Below are 25,092 nucleotides of genomic sequence, written 5' to 3' on the forward strand. Positions count from 1 at the left end.
CCTGGTCTAGTGGAAAGTGTCCCTGCCCATGGCAGGGGATTGGAACTGGATGAGCTCTAAGGTCCCTTCCAACCCAAACCATTCCAGGATTCTATGAAGAGAAGTAACTTGGGCTCAAGCCTACCAAATTTCCTGGACAACAGTCGATTCCTGACTTGAATTTCTATAGTCTAATTTAGCTTGATATGTGGCAACTCTGAAATGACTGTTTTCAGTCTTAGCAACAAATACATAACACACAGGCCTCACATCTGACTTCATTAGAAGAAGCCCAGAACCCTTCACAAACCTTGGCTTTATTATTTCAGGGGTTGGGGTAAGAAGTGAAAAAAAAAGGAAAATGTGGAACTAATATAGCTGTGAAAGAAACATGGAATTAGACATACCTTTGTAGGAGTTTCTTTAGTGTTAAATAGTTTCTTTAGTGTTCTTTAATAAGAGAAAGGTGGGTGGGTGAAAACTGCAGGAAGAAGGCAAACTTGGCAGCTTTTACTTGTGGTTTCCCTTGTAACTATTCAAAATGTTAGGCCTGGTGTCTTCATCAAGTTTTCCACAGTAAATTAACTTTCGCTGTAGCAGTCATAACTTTGCCATTGTTTTTTATTAGTCACTCTACCTAATAGGTCTTAAAATTGCATTACAGTAAACAGTCTTCAAGAAATTCTTTCCTGTTAGGGTGGTGAGGCACTGGAATGGGTTGCCGAGGGAGGTTGTGAATGCTCCATCCCTGGCAGTGTTCAAGACCAGGTTGGAAGAGGCCTTGGGTGATATGATTTAGCCTAAGGTGTTCCTGCCCACGGCAGGGGGGTTGGAACTAGATGATCTTAAGGTCCTTTCCAACCCTAACGATTCTATGATTCTATGATTTATCCATTTTCAATGGTTACATTCCTTTGTCCTTTCAGATATTCAGCTGACTTAGATATGACAATTCGATACAAAAAAGACTAGAGCTAGCACTTGCTGGGTTAGAGATAAAAAGTCTGGGAGTATCCAGACCACACTGCAGACATTCTCAACCTCAGACTGGGCTATTCTCAGCCAGTTTGTTTGCTGTTCACCAAAGTCACAGTAAAAGTACAGGCAAACATAAATATATGGGTACATTTTTAGGTATACTTTTTCCTTTGACTGTATATAAACAGATACAGTCTAGAATGTTAATGCCCCATGTATCACTTGTAGCATTCCTCTGCACTAAAAAAGGCACTGCACTGGAGAGAGAATTAAGTATTTCCCATTGTATCGTCAACTGCAAGACTCTGTAGAACACCACCAGCATGGACTAAGCTTGCAGATGATAGAAGAAGCGTGTCACCAGAGAGCCAGGACCTATGTATATGACATTCCTTTGCATATATTATTAGAAATCCATGGATTTCAAAGTGAATATCACAGCTACTGAGAAGACGTCCAGCCCAAAGCTTCACATTTTACAGTCTGTGGAGACAAAGCCTACGAGTATTTTGAACTGACCTCACAGTAACTATCTGGCCTCCATCCAGCTCAATTCCATTCATCTGTGCTATGAAGATTGCAGCCACAGCTTCATAAAGGGCAGTTCCATCCATGTTAATAGTTGCTCCAACCGGAAGAACAAACCTTGTTACACGCTTATCAATGCCTAGATTTTCTTCAAGGCACCGGAATGTGACAGGTAATGTTCCAGCACTGAAGGACAGAAAGCAAGAGTAGAGAAGGCATAATTACAGTATAACATAAGGGAGGAAAGTCAGATATTCTGCTATCATTGTCTACACTTTCTACTTCCACTTTCTGCTGTGATTCAAGTGATTTTTAGCCAATTTTTAAATGAAGCCTTCATTTAGCTGGAGGTGGGCCAACACATGAACATGACTTGAAGTAGGGATGAGAGCTTGAGAGAGTGTAGATGAACTTTTCATACACATTTATGGATTATTCCTTGTATTTTGTTCAAAAGGACAAGTTCCAGATGTTTTCTGATGGACAGAACTATAAGCATAGGGACAAATACTAAATTTCTTTGAATGTGAATTTGCTCTGACTGGAGAAAACAGTGTTGCATTAAGGAATGAAAAAGCTAGGCAAAAAGATACAACCCATCAAGTTCCCAGACCCTGGAGGACAGGAAGGATATAAAACACAGCTGGAGGACAGGAAAAGATGTGAAAGACGGCTGGAAGACAGGAACAGCTCCTTGTACAGATCCACAGTGCCTTGCTGGATTTAAAATGAAAGAGGGAAGATTAAGGTTCAACATAAGAAAGAAGTTCTTCACTATGAGGGTAGTGAGCTACTGGCACAGGTTGCCCAGAGAAGCTGTGGCTGCCTCATCCCTGGCAGTGCTCAAGGCCAGGCTGGACAGGCCTTGGAGCAACCTGATCTAGTGGAAGGTGTCCCTGCCTGTGACAGGGGGTTGGAACTGGATAAGCTTTCAGGTCCCTTCCAACCCAAACCAGTATGTCATTCAATGAACAGTTCAGGCTATTAAATGCACTTCCTCAAAAATTCACTTTCATCAAAAATTACTGCTGAAAACAAACATATTCTTTTTTCCTGTAGATTCAAATATCTCCTACTTTCTTCACTATCAGGTCTGCCTGTCTCAGGCAAAAGACTTGCTGCAACAAGCATGAAACTCAACACAGGAACATGTTTTGGTTTCTTACTTTTTTGTATTCTCTCTCCACTTGGTGGAGCAAATCTATTGTGGTTGATTTGCTTCAGTGGGCAGAATTTCTCAAAGGTCTTCACTACTGTATCCCACTCATTCTGGTGCCATTGCCCCTATAAAAATACTAATTTGCTCATAGAAGAGTAAAGGACTAGACTCACCATATTTTCTCACATAAATACTTACAACATATTCTTGCTAGTGCCTTGCAACTTCAGGGTCTTTCCAACTCATTCATTCATCCACTACAATAGAGATGCTAATTGGGTACAAAAAAATGCAATCTTTCCATTTTACAGATAATTAAACCATGGAAAAGGGAGATTAAGGAATGATTGAGATACCTAACTATATATAACTTTATAGTGTTATATTAAACATCCTAGGTTATCAGGTAGAATCACATGAGGCTGACCTATCTCACATGGGACCTATGGAAAACTCAAACTGTTCTGGACTGGCAGATGCCCAAATCACTCCTCTTGTACCACATCTATGGAAACATGAGTTCGAAGATATAAACTTCTAGATCCCCATCTTGTGCTCAAATGATTGGACCATTCTCTGTTCACAGACGTGATTTTTTTAACAGACTTCGATAAGCCAGATACACGGTACCAAACACTTGCGTTTTAGCATTTTTACAAATATATTTGTATTTCTTTACTGTGGATTTAATCATAGATAATCACATGTTTAATATTCTGTGCATTTAGCTAAATCAGAGAGAATTCATACTTTCTAAAACCACGTAATATATTCTCTCATGAGATACTCTAGCACCTATATTTGTAGCAGATAGCAGAAAATATCTAGTGAGTCATTAATCAATAATTAGTAGGCAGTTTTCAAGTCAGTTCCAGGATCACCTTGCCTCCTACAGAAAAGATATTCTGATATTTTACCAACAGAAAAATAGAATAGGAAATGTAGTTCACGGACACACACTGAAACTCAGCCAGATACAGTTCTTTTTTCTTCAGAAGTGTAAGTTCTGTCTTACATTTACTGTCACAAATCAGATCATCAGTACAAAATGCGTACCAGCCATGGCCTACTGTTGTTGCAATGAACCCCAGCTGGCTCAGGAAAGCAGGGACTATACAAATATCTTTCCCCTTCAGTTCTGCCACTATAAGCAAGGACAGGTGAGCAGGCCATGGAGACAAGGTTTCTTTATTGGAAGAGCAAATTGTAGATGCCTTCCACAACTCCTCAGCCTGGCCAAAGAGCTTTAACAGGTTGCTGAAAAGGAACTATCTGCAACTTCCAGAGGTGCCAGGTTAGACCATATGATGGTTATAATTGTCCTGTGATCACATGTCTGTGGTGCTATGTCCACATCTGCTTAGCCAGTAATTCAGATCTGGATAGCAGTCAGGTGGTAAAGGTAGTGTCCAGGAAAATCCATATGCTGGAAACACTTAGAATCTCTTATATCTTTCCACTTTGGTGCTCCAGCAGGAAAACATTACTTCATGCTAATAAACCCCCATGAATGTTGTGTATGGACACTGTAAATCTGGTAATGAAAATCTAAGTGGAAACTCAAACACTTCAATGAACAAAAGCCTTAGGGAAATTGTGGTTTAGTGAACCTCCTGGCCAGACTATATCTCCTATAATCTGCATTGTTTATCACAGAGCCACAGAATTATTGAAGTTGGAAGGCACCTCTGGAGGTCACCTATTCCAACCACTTTACTTAAGGCAGGGGTAGCTAGGACAGGTTACAGAAGGCCATGACCAGACAGGTTTTGTGTATCTCCAGGGACAAAGACTCCATGACTGCTGTGGGCAACCTGTGCCAGCATTCAACCAGTCACAGTAAATCACAGTAAAGAGATTATTCTTGTATTCAGATGGAATTTTTGTATGTTTCAATTTGTGCCTACTGCCTCTCGTCCTGTTGCTGTGCATCACTGAAAAGAGTCTTGCTTCATCTTCTCTACACTGTCCCATCGGATATTTACGCACGTAAGATCCCCTCAGAGCCTCTTGTTCATCAGGGCAGAAGTCATGCAGTAGAGTGATTTGGGTTGGCCAAAAGAGGCAGATGAATTATAATTCTTTCAAGGCATTCCTGAAATCATAATGCTACTTTTCTGATGGTCAGTTTTGAACTAGGCTTTTTTGTCTTCAACTTTTTGATTAAAATCGAAGATTATATTTTCTTCACAAATAAAACATTTATTGAAGAAAAACATTTTAAAACATGGTATTTAACTGAAAAAATATTTTAAACACAAATTTACTGACTGCCTCAGTGCAAAATATCAACATATTACTGACAGGTAAGTTGCCTACATACTTTGTTGAGTCTGTTCTGTTCATTAGCAATGAGTCTAAAAGTGCTCATCTCTAAAGTCCCCTTACTCTGCTAAAACAGATAAAAGAATGAGGGTTTTTTTTTATTTCTTTCTTGAAATCTAGCACTGTTTATATTTTTCCCCCAATGCAATGAGACTGGTATTAACATGCTTTCAAAATAAATAGAATTATCACTGTTTCCTAGGTGAGGTACAAGTACAGGGTAAAACAATTTGCACAAGTCATTTGGTCAATGCCAGAATGGAAAATAAAAAGTGTGTCTCTCAACTGTCTGCAGATGGCTGTACAACCTCTCTATAAAATCCTGACGCTGTGTGGTTATGTTTGTTTATTTCAACATGCTGGATTAAAAACAGTTTTTATTCAATAGCATAAGATGATTTTGCAGCAAAGACCAGAACAGCATATGTACTACCTCTAAACAGCAGCTAAGAATCTGCTAAAAAATAAAGCAAGACATTATTTCCCAATTGTACCTGGAAGCTGTGCCTAGCGCTGTGATCCATGCCTGGAAAATCCCAGCAAGGAAGGAAAATGGGCTTTTCCTTGTTATCACAAAGTAGAGCAGAGGCAGGAAGATCCCTCCATGAATGAGAAGACCCACAATCACAGTGACCATGTACATGCCAAGTTGTCTAGCAACTACTTCTAAGTCCTTGATTGCAATGATTTTTCCACAAATGAGGCAAGCAATGCCCAAAGGGGAGTACCTGGAGAAAGAGAACAAGCATAAACAAGAACCAGTCTTTGCCTTGTAGTCATAAAAATTGTCCTCAACAGAATAGAGACTGGAGGAAGGGTAGGAGGCTCTCAGGCTCAACACTGAGATGCAGTTCAGGAATTGATGGAAATTCAATGGATAGCTTTCACATCTTTTAAAAAATAATGGCTATCTCCAGCAAATGCCCTATCTACTCCATTTTATTCCATCCCATTGAATGGAATATGCATTTCCTGAAAAGTCTTCGTTCCTGGAATAACACTGTACAAAAATACTATAATGTTACGCAGGCTTGGATCATTATGAAGATTGGTTTAGTACTTGTTTTTAATACATAACTTTTACAACCCATTGCTTATCTGGTTTCAGAGAGTTGCATTATTTTCTTCAGTTAAATTATTTGTTGAAATGAATCACTTATCCTGAAGGCTGCAACTGTTTCTGTTATGTTCTTTAAATAATTTGGACAAATGTTTCTTAGTTCATGGATTCTTCATTAATTATGTGCTTTCCTTACTTAGGGCAGGGTTTTTGTCACCTCAGTCATGTTACTCCCCAATGGCATAAACAGAACTTTTAAATAGGGTGATAATAGTAGCATAGATTGATAGTAAAAAGATTTGAAATTAATGGATATTCTTTAAAAAATTTAATAGTGAGAAATGCCTGAAAGTGCATGGATAGACCATTTATACATACACTGATAAAGATTACTACCTTATATAATTTTAAATGACATTCCCTGTATCTGTTTCATAAAATGTAAGCGGAAAGTAAAGTGTGTAACAGTGGAGAAACTTTACGGTTTGGTTCTCTGAAAATAAATGGTAATGCATCTTTTCAAAAGGAATTAGTGATTTGGATGCTTAATTAAAAACCATAGAAAGGAAACTGACTTTCAAAATAAAGGTGCTTCATGTTTTATGTAAGAAACATCTGAAGAAACATCTCATGGTCTCTCAAGCAATGTGCCCCAAACCTTGAAAGCACACTTGAAATGCAAGGCCAGCTGTTACAGCAGTTATCATAAAAGCCACGTTTCAATGAACTTGACAAAACATATATCTTATAAAGAATTACATGGTGTTAGAGCCAGATGTCTGCTTTATGTTCATGTAGCAATGCCACGCTCCTGAGAGTCTGGAGTTGCCACAGGGGTTACAGTTCTCTGTGCAGAGAAATCATAAATGAAACAGAACATAACCCTGCATAAAGAAGTGCATTTGTCTTTATAAACACACATTTAAAAAACTGCTTTTGGTCACAACAGGTCTTTAAAAATTCTAGACACAGATGAACAAGTGGAATTCTCAACATCAGCCTCCTTTCTCAAGAGGAGTAAAAAGCACATCAGTAAAAAAAACAGTGAATATCTTGAATCTTGCATGATTTCCTGCTATTGCAACACTACTAGAGACAATTTATACTGTAGGCAAGGTATTGTGTCCAATTGTGTACCAATTGGTGCTAAGTAAGAATAGCCCTTGAAGTGTTACGAGAGTATAGTCACTGGCTCTCTACAGACTTGAGAACAGCAAGGTTTTGTAAATAAAACCAACTGCATTTTTATGCAGCAAGATTGCTTACAGAAAAGCAGAAACACAACAAGAATAAAAGTAATTGCTTCATGTTCTTTCTTTTGTTCTAGACATTTCCACATCACTGTCACTATCTGCATCACTCTTGCAAAACAGTGTCCCTTTGAAACACTGATGATGCTGGATACTTGCACCTTAGGCACCCTGCTTCCTTTTCTACCAACTGTGTCCATCTGGAGCCTCAGAGAAGAGGCATACTGCAGGCCTGTAACTCAGGAAACACCTTCCAGGGCCACCAGGGAATCATAGGGAGCAACGAGCCATGATACACATGTTGTAATAGAGTACCTATTTCTGCTCTCAAAGACCTGGGAGATACGAAACACAGTGGTATAATGCTTTTTTATGTTCTGAAAAACTGGATTTGTGCGATATGGCCACACTTGGCACGGTGCACAAAGAGCTCTGGGGAAGCCCTTGGAAGAAAAACCTCAAGAAAAGGAAAAAAAAAAATAGAGAATCCCCTTCCAGAAATGTGAACAAGGGTTCAGTCCTAACTGGGTAAAATCACCCCCCTGAAGGCAAGCAAAGCCCCATTATTACAAACGGGTATACTTCCAGTGACCCCATTGTGGCAAGGCTGTAAGACACAGATTCTGCAGAAACCATGGGTGGAGGGACTACGCATCACTGAAAATTGCTGGAATTTTATTTGGTGGTAAAGTATTTTTACTACAGAAGGTAGTGAATAAAGGGCGTCTCCAGGCTTCTTTGTAATCGTACCTCCTAGCTAATAGCCTGCTAGCCTCCCAGGAAGATTTGGATATTCCGATGTGGGGTGTTCTTGCTTGCTTATGTGTCTTTCTGTGTAATGAACTTCCACAATCAATGTGGTATTTGAAGGCCTTTGATGGTACCTGCATGCCTTGGATTTAATTAATAATAATTCAGAAATTTTTCAAATCGAGTCCTAAACAATCCTCACCCACTAGAAATAATGCTGCTATGGTTCTAACACACCTGTTAAGGCTTTAAAAAATGAACTACTTAATTACATTGTTTACTAACAAATTGTGGTCACTATATGCTATATCAAGGGTTAATAAAGTTGTTTCAAATATTTTTTTGTTCTAGAAGTTAAAACTTCAAACTCACCACATGATCATAGTTACCAACTTCATTACAATCTCATTCAGGATGTTGAAGAAATCCACCATCATCTTAGCCTGTTCTCCCATTTTCCCCATAGCAATGCCAAAAGCAATAAAGAATCCTATCAAACCTATTGGAAAAAAAAACACAGGACAAAAAAAAAAAAGCACAAATAAATCCATGGATTTTAGGAAGGTTTTGAACCTGGTCAATGCCTTGATACTACTTGCTAATACAGTTTTCAGAACTATAAAGTATTACACACCTCTTGGGAGTTTTTACAATGAAGTCACTCTCCCCTTGCATGATCATAATCAAAATATCTTTTATTCTTCAGTATTTTACTAACTTAACTTCCAATTTCACAGGCCAACTATGCGGTGTTCTTTTTTTCTTTTTTCCTGAACTGATCCGATCACCAAAGATATACCTATACCCTAATCTTCTCAGTGCCATGCAACTGTTAGAAACCTCATAGCCCCTGGCAGATGGGAGAGGCAATACAGTGCTGTACCGTGACTCTTCATTGTTGTTAAAACAGTCACTAGAGACCAAGAGTGTTTTCCTCAACCTTTACAAAAGCTTCTTGACAGTATCAACCTACAGACTAGATAATCAGTCTTAGAGTACAGGGAAAGGCAAAAGCAGCCCTGGAACATAAATTTCACAGGCCAGGAGCATTCCAGTTAAATGAAGAAAGTGGCTGCAGGAGGAGAAGGTGGGAGAACAGACAGCAACTTTTGACAAGAGCATTAAGTGACAGGACAAGGGGAAATGGCTTTAAACTGACAGAGGGGAGATTGAGATTAGTTAGTAGGAAGAAGTTCTTCCGACTGATTCAGAGAAATCTCCAGGAATGCGCCAACAAAGTTTTGACAAGCAGGTATTCTTTATTGCGGCACCAGGACCTTGGCTTGTTCAGCCTGGAGAAGAGAAGGCTCCTTAAGAGGAGACCTTAGAGAGGCTTCCTGTGCCTAAAAGGGCTGACAAGAAATGTGGAGAGGGCCTTTTGACAAGGGCCTGTAGTGACAGGACAAGGGGGAATGGCTTTAACCTGACATTTAAAGGAGACATTTAGATTAGATATTAGGCAGGAGTTCTTTCCTGTGAGGGTGGTGAGGCACTGGCACAGGTTGCCGAGAGAAGCTGTGGCTGCCCCATCCCTGGAAGTGCTCAAGGCCAGGTTGGATGGGGCTTGGAGCAACCTGGTCTAGTGGAAGGTGTCCCTGTCTGTGACTGAAGGTTGGAACTGGATGAGCTTTAAGGTCCTTTCCAACCCAAACTGTTCTAGGATTCTAAGATTCTTTGATTTTACTTTAAGCTAAACCACAGAACTCCCATTAAGCAGATTAATCTCACTGAAACCAGCTATCAGGGGATACATGATCACAGAATTCAGTAAGAGCAACATTTGGCTCCTAAATTTAAATGCTTAGGTGTGAAAGTCTGGAGCATTGGATTATCAGTGTGAAAAACCGAGTGCATCTGTCATGTATTACTTTGGAGCTGTAGCTCCAATGCTAACCTTTAACGTCCAGCAATTTTCAGTGGGATTAGTAACTGATACTGAAACAGTTTGAATCTTCAGCCACCCTTTGAGGCTAGTCTGTCATAATATGATTTCAGCATTTAAAATATGTGTGAACTCAACTGGGAAATTCCTAAGGAAAAACCCATCAGGACACAAAAGTATTCAAGAGAAGGGAATTTCAGCTACTGGCACTCTGGGAAAAGACAAGCTGTCCCATATCCTCACACTGGGTTTAGCAACCAGATTTTTTTCTGCTTCCCTTTTAATCCAATCTCCTGGATATGAAGTAATTTCTTAGCACTAAGCTATCTTTGTTGAGTCACTTGAATAAGGAAGTGAAGTGTATGCTTGTGTGCTGTGGAGCGCAGAGAAATTATTAAAAGCTTTTCAGTCAAAGACCAAGTAACTTCCTGGAATTCAGACACTGCACCAGAATATGTTAGTAGGTGGTTTTGTTCGTTAATTCCAAATGAGCTGCTGTATTAGTCATGAGAGTCAAGTTGGTTCATATTTGCAGGAATTTGCCTGGCTTGTACAGTTTATGCAAGCTGGCTGGCAATTCCCCAATTTTCACTTCTTCATTCAAAACCAAACAAAACTCTGGAACATTTGAGTCATTGGTCAAAATACTACAGCAAATCCCACACCTAAACTGTGTATTTCCTTTATGTGGGAATTGTATTCAGCCTTCTATCTCTTTTCTTATCCATAACAGTTCCTGCACAGAAAAGTCCAGCACTAAATGCAATGCATCTCTCACATGAGAAATACTGTCTCATTTTAATGCATAAGCTCTGGAAAATTAAAAAGCAGGTGAGGATAACAGCATGAGTAATGATCTGTTGCCTCATGCAGGGTGCAATTTGCAGCTTTGAAAAAAAGCAGCTCCTCTGCCCACAGACACTGAATGGAAGGAGGAGCTGCGGAGGTGGCTGAAACAGTGGCTCTTGTAAAGCCAGCTTCTTCACAGAGAAACAAGTAATCTCTGATCAGCTCTTGACAAGGGCCTGTAGTGACAGGACAAGGGGGAATGGCTTTAACCTGACAGAGGGAAGACTGAGAATAGATATTGGGCAGAAGTTCTTCCCTGTGAGGGTGATGAGGCCCTGGCACAGGTTGCCCACAGAAGCTGTGGCTGCCCCATCCCTGGCAGTGTTCAAGGCCAGGTTGGACGGGGCTTGGAGCAACCTGGTCTAGTGGAAGGTGTCCCTGCTCGTGGCAGGGGGTTGGAAGTGGATGAGCTTTGAGGTCACTTCCAATCCAAACCATCCTATGGTTCTATGAGCTTGGTGGTGCTGTTTCTCCTGTGACTAAACAAAGCAGCTGCTGTCAACTGTCTCGCCAACACCTGGAGAAGCTCTGCAGGCACAGCAGCCACAGTGTCAGCAGGAGCAGCACATCAGCTGCAAGGAATCTGTAAGGGGCCATTTATTTGCCCCTAAAAAGTGATGGCCCAGCAGTGAGATTAAGCAGTGGCTGAGATACTGCCACACACTGTTCCACTTTGAGGATGACTCTATAAACACAGGTGTCAGCCTGTGGGCATGCTGCCACGGAGCTTGTGTATCTTTAAGTGTAGACATGCCAATGAGGCTACAAACTGGGGGGTAATTTGTGTCTGAGATCACCCACATCCATAAGGTAAGAAGGGGAATGAGGAGCACTCCTTTCTGGGCTGACAAAACAGGGAGTCTACACACAGAGGAGAAAACAGAAATGGTGTGGTGGCTCTTCGTTCCTGTGTGCCCCTTCCCCAGCTCAAACAGGTACCTCGGGAAGGGATGGGAAATGGCAAAGCCTTCATATCACCCCACTTGCTGGCTCGTCTAGCCAAGATGGCACAATGTCAGTTGCTCATCATTTGCAGCTGGTAAAGGAGGGAGCTGTGACTCAGAGACATATCAAGCCTCCCTGGATTTTTCTGGGTGGTGTGGTTCACACCCCACCTCTCATTGCAGGCTTTGCCTCAAGCCAAGTTCTAGCTCAGTGTGCCAGAGACACCTACTGGAAACAGCTGAGCTCAAATTCAGCGGGTGGATAGAGGTGGCTCTGGAACCTCTCTCCCATACTGTTCAGCCAGTAAGTCTTAGTTTTAGTCTAGGTAGGCTACTTCTAGGATGAAAGGATACCTCCTGCATACTTCTCCACCGTACTCCAGTTAACACCTGCAAAGCTATGGGATAATTCACTTGCTTGTTTCTGTAACACAGTCATATTTCTCAGAAGACCGTTAGATTTTTATCTCAGAGATCAGTGAGCAGCCCAGTAGGTGGTAATATTTGCTGTTTAGTTGGGGAGATTAAACTTGCACTGAAGAGGAAATCAGAAAACACTGGTTACCCAGTCACAGCCAAAAGCTGTGTCATACAATATGATGTACATATTTGACAGGCAAAAAGTTTTCCTACCCAGGACATTCATGCCATCCTTAAATTCAAGGCCCTTCTTAATGACCATCTGGGCTTCTGGTGGTGCTTCACGCACTGTCTCATTCATCAGAGCAAAAGCAGAGTCAGTGACATTAGGTGTTTCTTCTATGGGTGGTGGCACCAGCACTTTCTTGGTGACAGTTTGGATCTGAAGACAATAAAAAGGGAGGATGAGAATGGAAACAGACTGAATGCAATCCATATGGGAGATAGGGAAAAAATAATCAAACCAATCTTCACTTGAAATTCCAATGAACTATATTTTTTAAGGATTAGACATGCATTCCACAACCTCTTACCCCTCTTCCAAAAATAAGTTTGTTTTTCAATCGTTCCAAGTGTCACAAAGTCCTGGGAGTCTTCCTCATGACTTTAGTGTGAAAAGTATGGCAAATACTTGTTCCTTACCCCTACATTGTAATCTTTTACAGCTAGTTAGCCCCTTTGTCCCAATGGCTCACAAATGGTGCTTCACAGATTGTATGTTACACATTGACACCATTTATTTAGAACCAAAAGACAGGCTCCTCTAAGATCAGTCACAGCAGCAACTCTGCAGCAAGGCTTGTTATTCAGTTTGGTCTGCCCAGCTAAAGTTATCATAGTTTGATTGTTAAGTCAAAACAAAAACTTAGGCCATTTCCAACGCTTGACTTGGTGACTGCAGGAGCTCAGAATGGAATATACAGTCCCCTTAGCTCTCAAATTAAAATACTGTGAGTGACAGATAAAAGACAAATTATCAAAGCTGCCAGATACCTATTAAATCAAATCTGACCACCTCAAAGAGAGATGACATCAGCATCTGAATGGATCTGCAACCTTCCAGGCACATGAAAGACAGAGTCAAGGGAAAGCTACAAAGGAATGGTAGGGGAGAAATGGGCTTGAGTTTACAGCTAGGAAAAAAGGTAGAAGAAGTGGAAAAAAAGAGAGATCTGTGACTTGCTGTTTTTAGAAGGGTTATTATTTTCCTCCTGCTTCACACCTTGAGCCTTTCCTGTCACTTCATGGCTTTGGGACCAGCAAAATGGCTAGAAAGCTATGACCGGTTTGCCATGGTTTCCCATCTGCTCCCTACTTCCCTTGTTCCTAGAAACATGCTTAAGCAAGGCATCAGAAGTGGTACATTAGCTTTTCAAAGAACATGTGCACCTCTTTCCTCTTGAGTTGGACATTTTAGTTCTAAGGATGATGATCCAGATTTAATCCATGTATTTTAAAACCTTACGGTTGTTTGGTTTTTTGCTTTTTTGTATTCCTTTAGTTTTTGTTATTAAAAAAAAAGTTTTTAAAAACCTTGTGGTTTAAAAACCTGATAGTTTTTAAAATACCTTACATCCCTTCTTTCAAACCCTGCTGTCTGAATCTAGAAAGACGGATATAGACAGAAATTCTACACAGCTTTGTATGAGAAACTCTACAGTTGTCTTGAAACAACCCAACATTCCTTTATGCTTATGATTTTTCAGAGTTAAATTTTATCTGAGGGATGTTGTCAACATATTTTTTTTTATGTGAGGTATCCAGAATGTAAGAATAGAGTCCCAGAAATTAAACTTAAAACATTAAGCTGTACACACTCACAAATTCCACAACAGTCAAAGGTCTTCAGCCCTTCTTTGAACAAGGCCAGTCACTAAAAATGCTGAGCTAAACATCAAATATGGATTCTGACAACAACGTCTGATGCCAGAAAACCATTTAAATGCCACAGTCATATTTATAGATGATAGTCCCATTCTCTTTCATGGCACATAAGATCTTAAGTCTTTGATGGAACAGCCCTTTGCATTATAATTAAGATTTTCTTGTGGATCAGACAAAAATTCAAGAGATATTGAAAAGCCATGATGGTCCAGAGTGCAGTTTGCAAATGAATGGTCTCAAAATTGCAAGCGAATCCCTTCATTGCTTTCTACGTGGCTGCAAGGAAAGGCATCTAAAACTCTCCCACAAACAACAGATACATAGTACTATTGCTGTGCACTCCTCAAGATCATTCTTCACAGGATTTCTGCAACAAATGGCTTCCTCCTAAGGCAACCTGGTAACACTGGGCGCTCATGGAGGGACACTGTATACGTGTAGATAGAGAACACATATGCTGACACCATTAAAAGCAGTTAATTATCCTCCTAAATAAAGAGAGAGAGAAGTAGAGCCTAATGCCTTAAGAAGAAGTTAAGGCTAATAGAAGGCACAAGTTCCATGTGGAAAAGAGTGTGACTTTGCAAACTAAATGTGGCTTTGCGGCAGAGGCTTTCACTGGCAATTAGACTGGAATAAGATAAAATTAAAGACTGGAAAGCCAAAAAAGTTCAGCAGCTTTTTTGACTAAGTTTGAAAACCTGAAATGGACTTGGTGATCCATAACCGGTGAAATGACCTGGACATTGGCATTACACACCCTGAAAAAGCAATAATAAGGATCCAAGGAAACTATCGGACACAGGTAGCTTAGTTGTTCTTTCTCCTGCTTTTAGTCGCTTTGTTGAGATAATTGACCACTTTCAACTGACCAGAAATATAATTCTCCTCTCTTCCACAGTTCAAAAGAGGAAAAGGAAGAAAAAAACCCCTAAGCACCCTGCTCTCCCCTCACTTAATTTTGCAAAAATATATTTGACGTTACATGTAATGTTTAGCCACCGACAGTTTGACCACATAACTGACATTCCAATTATGATTTGGAAATATTGAGAATGTTCTGTCTTTAAACCCCCAAGGACTATGTGTTTTTTATGTGGAAGCCCAAAGAAGTGAAGCAATCCAAGCCCTTTTGGCAGCTTAGGTTGCCCTCAATTCTTCCATCCCCCAAGGCCTCTTCTCCCATCCCCTCTTCACTTTATTCTTTGGCCATAACCACAGCTCCAGCTATCATGCCATTTCACATAGAAACACTTAAGAGCAGGTTTGGCAACAAACCCTGTTCCACCAAAAAAAAAAAAAAAAAAGAAAGAGAAAATAAGTCTGCATTATTGCGAAACAAATCAGTTGTAGGAAAAAACAGCTTACATAGAAGAAATATGCATAAGCAGAAATTAGGAATCAGGCATTGGTCATTTATTTTACCCCTTGAATTGAAGCTGTTCTGATTAAGTATTGGTGAAAACCTTTTTGACAAAACTATTCACCCTCAGAGCAAGCAGTACATGCTGCAAGCATCCTTCTTCTGAGGCATCCCAGATGGCTCAAACCTGGCCTGATGGAGCCACGTGGGTCAAACACTTCACTGGACGATCCCCCCCGGTCTGTACTCTAATACAGCAATAGAAGTTATGAGAGGTTGAGGTTTGGGGTATATGTCCACTGGCAATGAGCTGAAATAAGGATCATTCATATATTAAAAATAGGACATTGCAAAACCATCAGCTCTGTAACTAACAACCAAGATCAAATCAACCTGGGTTAAAGATCTCATAATGCATCAGCTGTTCATTAAGCCAGAATTCATGATCATATATATTGTAAAAAGTGAGGGGAAAAAATTAAGTTTACTTAATAACAAACTTAAAATCATCTTCTTAAAAAAATCTATGAATTTAAATAAAAAACAAAGCAGCTATAAATAATATTCTTTCATTTACCTGCTCAAGAATTAAGACCTGTATATCTGTTTGCTTCACCGTTTCTGTCATTTACCTAAACAATAACATAGACAACCCTGGTGAGTAAAAGGTGTAAAAAAACATTACCAAGGATTAGAAAGATTTACCTGCTGAAAGCATGCTTGGACTAAATTTTCAGGGAACAGGTTTCGGATCAGATCCAAGAAAGCATCCAGACTAGATACTTCATCGTTCTTCTTCCCTTGACCAAGCTGTTTCCTGAGTTTTGGATTCCCTGGATGGATGGCTAAAACCAAAATCACACCCAGCACAGCAGCAATAATAGTGGTGGACATGTAGTAGACCATGGCTCTTGTACCCAATCGGCCACTCGCTTTAGCATCTAAACCAGACAGTCCTGCAGGTGTTTTATTTTAAGAAACAAACAAATATATTGAGGCTCAATATCCAACTCAACAATCATCAAATAAAATCTGTTATACTTTGCAAAGTTTAATGACCGCCTACAGGTGCCTACTTTTGTCCTTGTAGAATTCTCACCACTAGATAGATTCTCCCTCCAGTTCTTCTGTGAACAATGTCTGCTGCTACTGATTTGAAGAAAACCATTTAAGAGGAGACACTGATAAATAAAGAAGATATCCTACTACCTTTGCCCTTGATTGCCCTTGATTGCTGCAAAATTAAAGCTGACACCACACCTTTAAGAAGGCTAGGCTTGTTAGTGTCATGACATCTTATTTGTAAGATCCAACCCAGGTATTAGGTGAAACAGCATATTAAGAAATTTCTGATGTTCAAGAAGGTAGTGTACGTGTACATGTGCTCGAAAATAAATCACTGGAGCGTCTATGCATTAAGGCAAATGAAGTTAATTAGAAAGTAACTCTGAAATAACACACTTCAACTGTAAAATCCCTGACAGGATCACACTATTACTCTTCTTACACTGGAAAAAGGAAACCAGGTGGTATCTGTAGCAAGCATCTTAAAGTATTTATGGCTAATAGATCTTACCTGTGATTAAACTGGAGATAATTAAAGGGAGGATCAGCATTTTTAGCATCCTCATAAGTATATCTCCTGGGAAGGCTATTAACATGATGATGTCAGGGTCAATAGGAGTTGCTAGACGAAGAAGACCCCCACAGACTGCACCCAGGATAACACCTAGAAGAAGAGTAAAAGAGAGCAGCTAGGTAACATAAATATACCTGAACATACATAAATTACTTTTAAGAATAGCCTGGAAGAAAAAAGGCTACATGAGGCAGTAATGAGGAAGATTTTTGTACAGACACAGATTTTGGAAGGCTTATCCCCCTGATTAATACGAAGTTGTAACACGCTTATCATGTATCTTATGATTAAAGAGAAGTTGTTTTGATGTAGAATCTTCTGCCAGCTGAGCTTACACCTGATGCACTATCCTGCAATACAAATTTGCTGCAAGCCACAGTGTTAACTGAGGTTTATTAACACTGTGTAGGCCTTGCAATATATTGAGGGATAGTCACAGATAATTCATATCATTGTTCTACAGGCACCAAGATGTGATTTCTGTAAGGCTATAGAGAATTGATAAGAAAGCAGGCTTAGGACCCAGCTCTTCAGGGTATGACATCTAGCTTTCAATATAAGAATAGTACCACCTGAAAACAAGGTCAGTGTGAGTAGTTATTTTACAGACTAAGAAAAACCCTGCAGGAAAGATTGTCTTGTGCAGGAAATAGTTCTGTGAGGGAAACAGATTCAAGTTTCACTTGGGTGGTTTTAGAAGGGAGTGCCTGATCTGGAATAACTTGAAGAAAACTTATCATAGTATCACAGAATGGTTTTGGTTGGAAGGGACTTTCGAAGGTCATCTAGTCCAATCCCCCTGCAATGAGGAGAGACATCTTCAGTTAGATCTGGTTGTACAGAACCACATCCAGCCTTGCACTGAATGTCTTCAGGGCTGGGGCATCCATCACCTCTCTGGGAATCCTGTACCAGTATTTTACCCTTGTAAAAAATTTCTTCCTCTTGATTCTTAGTGCTCATTTATTACTTCTTCCCTTTAATGGTCTGCATCCTTTTCCTTGTGCTCACATTCTCAAAACACAAACAATCCCTTCATCACTTAGGCGTTATCATTGAAGATCTAAAGCCCTCTCTCCAGATTGAGAATGTTGAAGAATAGCCTATAGGAACAAAAAGGCCATGTTCACATCCGTAACATGGTCTTTGTGAATAGATATTTTATGTTTACATCCAGAATGCCTTTATTTTCCTGGTCCCAAGCCAAATTCTCAAGTGTAATAAAACTTGACAGCAAAGCCTGAATTATGATTTGCAGCAACTATGACTCTTTGAAGAATCAGTTTGATACAGTGGAAAATATATACGTATTTGAAATATTTTCTCGAACTGCATCAGGCACCTTCTAAAAATGATTCAATGCAAATACAGTCTAAACATTTCAGTGGTATGAGTTTCAAAGGCTAAAAATTATGGATGTGAAATTTGCAGCTCAAGACCAGCTGCAGCTGGTCTTTAAAACAATAACAAAATAGCCTATGTGTATGAATTTGCTGCATTTGGCTGTTAGTCTTTCAGTGAAAAAGAAACAGGCAAAGAGCCAGTAAACCACAGTAAAATGTCACACTGTTCCATATTTGGAAGCTGCTAAAGCCAGAGGCAACATTTAGGATGAGATCATGGAGCGCTGACTTACAAATATGAGGAGGGGACAAACCTTAAAAGCAGCAGAGGATGAACTGTGAGATAAAAGATGAAGGGAAGAAAATTTGAAGAGTTTTGTCTTCCCCCCACAAACTCCCCAAAGAGCTTAGAAAAAAAAAAATGTGTAGTGCATTTAGTTCTACTGAACGACATTGATCTGACCAGCCTTGGGACTTAGATCACACTCCATTCAATACCAGATGCAGAAGGTATTGCAGTGGCATGGGTTTGCTCCATGTTGTGTCAGTAACACTCTGCACACCTGAATTAAAGGGGCAGTGGAGAATCCTTGAGGGAGAAGGCTGCAGGGAGGCTTTAGAGCAACTACCAGTGCCTAAAGGGGCCAACAAAAAATCTGGAGAGGGGCTTTTGACAAGGGCCTGTAGGGACAGAACAAGAGGGAATGGCTTTAACCTGACATTTAGATGAAACATTTAGATTAGATCTTAGGCAGAAGTTCTTCCCTGTGAGCTTGCTGAGGCCCTGGCACAGGTTGCCCAGGGAAGCTGTGGCTGCCCCATTCCTGGCAGTGGTCAAGGCTGGGTTGAATGGGGCTTGGAGCAACCTGGTCTGTTGGAAGGTGTCCCTGCCTGTGAGAGGGGGCTGGAACTGGATGAGCTTTAAAGTCCCTTCTAACTCAAACCAGTCGGTGATTCTACGATAATGCTTGTGGGCATCCTATCTACTCTCTGGCTGTTCAGCTGTTCCAGCTGGGGCTGTGGGACTACATAGACAAATACAGATGCATACTGCATATTCAGACCAGCAGAAGTAGCTTACCAAAGACAGTTAGAGTCAGGAGCAGATTCCTATGGAGTGACTGGCAGAACTGAACACATATGTTCCTGGATCTGTGCTCCACGGGACTTAAATGACTTTCATGCATCCGCACTTCTACTTGCTTAGGCATATTGTTGGCACTAGAATAAAAAACGGAAGTTAAGCAAAAGTTATAGCACAAGATGACAGAAGTGAGAGGAAAGTCTGGATTACTTCCACCACATATAACTGAGGAACCTGATGCATGTTCCATTGCTTTCCACATTTCACAAACACTATATATTAACTGCTATGGAGAAGTCTTTGAAATGGCAACGGCTTGTCCCTCTAAAGGTGTAGCTTTTAATGTCTTTTTTTGTCATTGTCTCTCAAAGGGTGGGGATGTAAACAGAACTAATTCAGTGGACACATCATTCCAAGTCTTTCATGGACTCAACTATTGGTTTTGAGCTGGAAAATTCACTTTCTCCCAAAATAATGGCTGTCTACTTAAAGTAGGAGAGATGGCTGGAGAACAAAGTTTCTATTAGCAGGAAAATGCAGATTTTAATAGCGTAATCCTAATGCAGGAAAAGAGTTTTAAAATGAGGATTTATTTGTAAAATAATACATTCCATAATTTTGCTTCATCTTCCCAAAATGTTCCATTTCAGTATTAACATTTTATTGTACTATAATCAGAATGATCTCAAAGGAATCTTTTTCAACTTGTTCTAATCTTTTTTCAACTTGTTCAACTTTTTCAACCCCTACTGAATATTAGTCAGAAAACAACACATTTCCCAAGAAATCCTTCGTTTTTTTTAATTGTAAGGGCGAGAGAAAAAGGTTTTTGACTAACACCGGTATATGTTTGAGTAAGTGATATGGACATGAGTGCATGACTTCGAAAGCCATGCCTCTAACTTTCTCAACACCTGAGAAATCATTAGCAAGACTCCCCTTCTATATACAAGATATTAAAATGCACTACTACAAATAAAACATAGAGTTTCCCTACAAGTTAAGACTGTCTCCGTCAATATGAGAAGTTGGTAAAGAACAAATTCTTTCATTATCAAGTAAATATACATTTTACACTCTTATATTATGCCAGATTAGGATGAGATTTTAGAAAAAAAGAAACCAAATCTTTCTCTACAACAGTAGAATGAGGTCTACAGACCTAAACCAGACCTAAACAGGTCTGAAAGTTACATAAAGTTTCAAATAAAACCACTTTCACGAATCAAAACATTTTCTGTTATATATAGTTGTCCTCATAAAGTTTCTCAACAGAAAGTTTTTAGTAGACCTGTAATAAGAATTCAGCCATTCTGATGCAAATAGTTTCATGATTTCCCTTTCAAAGTGAAATAGCATTTCTTTCCAATATTAAAAAAGTAGCACCAGCAGAAAATGCATTAGAGATTATGTTTTGGTTTCAGGGGGGTTGTTTGGGTTTTTTTTTAAGGGCAAAAAATTCCTCTAAGTCTTGTAATTTTTATTTTGTGCCTTTTAAAATATTTGACAGCGGTGGTTGCAATGAAATGTCCTCCTTTGGTGGAATAACAAACAAGAATATCAGTGCGCCTTCTGACAACTTAAATGTGAGGCATGTCTGCTTCTTGAAGACTTATGAATGCAAGTGGAAGAGATACATGAGGATTAGCCAGGGGATAATATGCATAGCAGTTATCCGAGGAATTATGAGAAAGATGAGGCAAAGTCCGCAGTATTCCTGCTACGCAGGCTACAAAGCCGTGAAATCACCTGTGGAAGTGTGCCACAAAATCAAGGAACTTGGGAACCCAACTTTGCAACTAGGGAACACATCTAGTTTCTCTTGCACTGTGAACACAAATGTATAACTTCTTTAGACCTACAGGTTTATTCGATATGCTACTGAAACTCTGAAATATGGACAGCTGAAAGTAATTAAGAAGTAAACCTTAGAGGCTCCTCCATTAGCAATTAATCAGACTAATTAATTAATGGAATGGATCAGTAAACAGAAGCAGCTGATGATGTTATATGTCTTTCGAGGCTGTTGCTTTGTGCTAGGTTTAGTCTGGTTTCCTGGACCCTTTCCCACCTGACACCATGCCAAATGAAAGCCACCTCACATGTATCTGCTTTCTAAGCAGTGGGTCTTTTCTATAACTCACAGACAACAGAAGCATATCGTTCCCCTGGCACCACTGCTGAAATAAGTCCTTCCATGCATAAGCAAGCCTCTGGTCCTGCTCTTGTACTCAAGCCTTATTTCTATTCCCAACCATTTCTATGTGACAGCATAGTTTGCTGGCCACATACCCCTTCCACTTCAAGTCTGGTCAGCATACAAACCCAGGTTCATGAAGGGAGGAGATGGTGCACCTATTTGTACAGCTGCAGGGACTACTTCAGGATTATACCCCAAAGTGTAGACGGTGGTCAAACAACACAGACCTTCTATATGATAGCAACAATCTTCTTCAAAAGTTCAGCCATGTAACCTCTGAGAAGATAAGGAAATAACACAAAGCTCTTCAAGGACATTCCTAAATTTCCAGGAACTTAATACTGTATTGTGTGCTTCCCTCAAGTGCAAAATAAGGGCTTTACACTCTCCAGCTCTTTTGTAAATGAACCTTCAGCATGGACTGACATTCTGATTAGCACGAGGTTTTTAAAGAAAAGAAGACCCATAACTAAAACATGACAACCATGCGGATGTGTTACAAAAAGCGTTGACATATGAATATCATCACATTAAAAAATGTTACCACAAAGGATAATAATTCAGTTACCACTGCTCTTCAAAATGAGATTTTTATCACCACACCAGAGACAAAGTATTGTTCCAGGCTTTTGAGTAAATTGCAGAAGGAGGGGAGGGGAAATAACAGAGAAATAAAAACCTTCTTCAAAGGATAATAGAAGCTTCTTGTATAGCGCTTGATAAATCCAGATTTTCCCCCAGAAATTATCCATCCAATGACTAGAAGATGAAAATCTGTTTGACCTCTGAATCATGCAAATGAACTGTTGTCTTATGGACATGGTATGCACAAGGTACAAGAAAAAAATAAAAATCTGTCCATCAGCATTTGATTTTAGTTTATCTAAATATTTACAGCTAGTTTTGCATGTAAGATATACAGTGCTATATGAAACAATATTAAACTGCAAATTTCAAGCTGTAGTTTCTCTCTCTCGTTGGCTGCTACGCATAATGGTGTCAAAACGCAGGAATACACTTTCTTAAAACACCAAGTTCTCTGAGATTCTTTGTTCCTATTTCCTCCAAGCATTTCTCTTAGGTTTTATTTTACCTCCCCCTGCGACACTCTGCTGTTCTATTGCTTTTCAAATGCTTCTTTCTCATTTTCTCACTGACATTTCTAGGTCTAAAATGTCAGAAAAACCATTTGCTTCTTTTCCGTGACTATCAAATATAGAGACCGTGTTTAATCTGTATAAGGTATCTTAGATGTGTCAACCAAGCAGGTAATTCTCAGTATAAAATTCTGCTTTTCATAATACTGCTGGGAGGTTAATTTGTCTCTTCAGGTTTGGGAGTTAGCAAGCTGTTTAGAGGAGGAGCAGTTGTTAGCAAACCAAATGGCTATTTTGGAGTAGGACAACAGAATGAGGATAATGGTATTTTTGGGACCTGGCAAAATAGCTCTTAGGTGTTTATTAAGGGTTATTTAGTAGAGACTCAGGGTTTCAGCAAAATAGGAAGGATTTTCGGGAAATTTCTTCCTTGAATAAAGTGCCAGTTTATGTTATGAAGCAATTACTTCAATCTAGGCAGCAAAAGTTATTCTTGAGAAAACAAACTCAAACTGGCTTAAGTTCCAGTTAAGGGTCTAAACCATCTCTTGAGCTAGATGTTTGCTGTCAAACCAAACACTGTTCTCTTCCAAAGCAATAAGTAAACAGCAAGTGTAAATGCCAGTACTTCATAGAATCACGGAGTGATTTGGGTTGGAAGGGACCTGAAAGCTCATCCAGTTCCACCCCCCTGCCACTGGCAGAGACACCTTCCACTAGACCGGGTTGCTCCAAGCCCTGTCCAACCTGGCCTTGAGCACTGCCAGGGATGGGGCAGCCACAGCTTCCCTGGGCAACCTGTGCCAGGGCCTCACCACCCTCACAGGGAAAAAATTCTGCCCAATGTCTAATCTCAGTCTACCCACTTTCAATTTAAAGCCCATTACAACTTGCGCAGTTTTTCCTAGGAAGTCTGGCCTTCTTAAGGAGAAGGGAAAAATAAACCAAGATGGGGTATCATGAAGTTTGGCGCATAGTAATCTTGGACAGAGCTTGTCCTAGCAATCAGTGCAATTGCATGGGAGTAAATGAGAGTTTAACCTGCCCTTAAGAATATCTGTCAAGCAGCTAGGCTTGGAGCAGGGTTGTATCTCTTCCCCTTTCCCTGGAGAGACAGTGTAACACTGATGATTTTGGATCACATGCTGTGTTCGTGACATGGAGAGGGAGTCTGGCTCTCCTCCACCCCACATGATCAGCTTATTCCTATCTCATATGAAAGGGATAGGGTCTATTCTGGTTGCTAGATAAAAGATGAGCAATGGGAAAGAACATATGGAACACCACCAGGACAAAAGGGAATTCACAAGCAGGATGTGAGGACTCCAGACTGTCTGTCACAACTCTTGTGGAACTAGCGCTCAAGCAAGCATCAGCTTACCAAGAAACTTCCAGTTTGAGCTGGAATAACTGGCTGCTGCTTAAGTTAGTTACATCAAGACAAGAATTAATTACACCAAGACAACATCTGTTCAGCTTCTTCTGGGAGACCGTCTGGGACTATATTGTTCCACTGTGCCATGGCATGCGCTGTAGTGTGTGGGGGGTATTTTCCTGGATTAGATGTATTTTTCAAACCACAGTGGAGCTGATAAAGTTCACCACAAACAGCGACAACATAACAGGCCATGCAAGGGAAACAGCTAAAATACATAGAGCACTCCTGCTCTATGATGTCCAGTTCTTAAATGTTGCATTTTATATCAATAAAACATTCTGGTCAGGTCTCATCCTCTTTAAATAAATAACCTCTTCAGACAGTTTGCAGTGTGTAGATCAAGCTTCTTCCTGTGCTAAATTTTTCCTATAAACTTGCAACTTAGATTTTATATTGCATTTTATGGCATACTATATGGAAAAGAAAATGAGTTCCTATGGAGAGCTTGTGAACAAAACTTCAGTTTTAATGGAATCCTGCACAATAAACTCCATAAAGCCAACAGGTCACACTGAATCACACTGGTTCTGTTAGAAAAAAGATTGTATTGTAATTGTATTTTGTATTGTATTGTATTTTACAAAAGGCCTAGAAATGCCTCAGGAGTGTCAGATAGGCAGGGGAGAAGCAATCGGGACAACTCCTACGTGTTTGAAAGGGAGACATAGGAATTTCTGCAGTAAGTTGCAAAAATGAGAGCTGTAACAACTGTCCGCCCACCAGCAGGTGCATTTGATGGTAGGGTAGCTACAGGAAGACTTACAGGTATCCTTCCACCAGGCAGCCACAGACCCACCAGCTGCCAGACCCCAAAAACAGTGCCTTCAGGCACCTCTTACCTAGTCATACGAAAACCTGATTTTAACACCTCAAAGAGATTATGTGTCGGAGTGTCTGTGTGGGCATGTTAGTGAGTTAAC

At 40.1% G+C, this 25,092-nt stretch overlaps 1 protein-coding gene across 2 annotated transcripts in view; it reads right to left on the reverse strand.

Annotated features, from left to right (window-relative positions):
- SLC1A2 (solute carrier family 1 member 2) overlaps positions 1-25,092 on the reverse strand; it is a 79,606-nt gene that overhangs the window by 16,251 nt on the left and 38,263 nt on the right. For both annotated transcript variants that reach the window (XM_062620273.1, XM_062620271.1), the window contains exons 2-8: positions 19,435-19,574; positions 16,948-17,100; positions 16,077-16,327; positions 12,338-12,506; positions 8,402-8,528; positions 5,464-5,697; positions 1,477-1,671 (exon numbers count right to left, since the gene is read on the reverse strand). In XM_062620273.1, the coding sequence (XP_062476257.1) occupies positions 1,477-1,671; positions 5,464-5,697; positions 8,402-8,528; positions 12,338-12,506; positions 16,077-16,327; positions 16,948-17,100; positions 19,435-19,564 (1,259 nt within the window). In that variant the 5' untranslated portion in view covers positions 19,565-19,574. The remainder of the gene's footprint in view (positions 1-1,476; positions 1,672-5,463; positions 5,698-8,401; positions 8,529-12,337; positions 12,507-16,076; positions 16,328-16,947; positions 17,101-19,434; positions 19,575-25,092) is intronic.

The sequence above is a fragment of the Pezoporus occidentalis genome, unplaced genomic scaffold, assembly GCF_034315485.1.
Source record: "Pezoporus occidentalis ecotype Australia unplaced genomic scaffold, CSIRO_AGI_Poc_V1 ctg22, whole genome shotgun sequence".
NCBI lineage: Eukaryota > Metazoa > Chordata > Aves > Psittaciformes > Psittacidae > Pezoporus > Pezoporus occidentalis.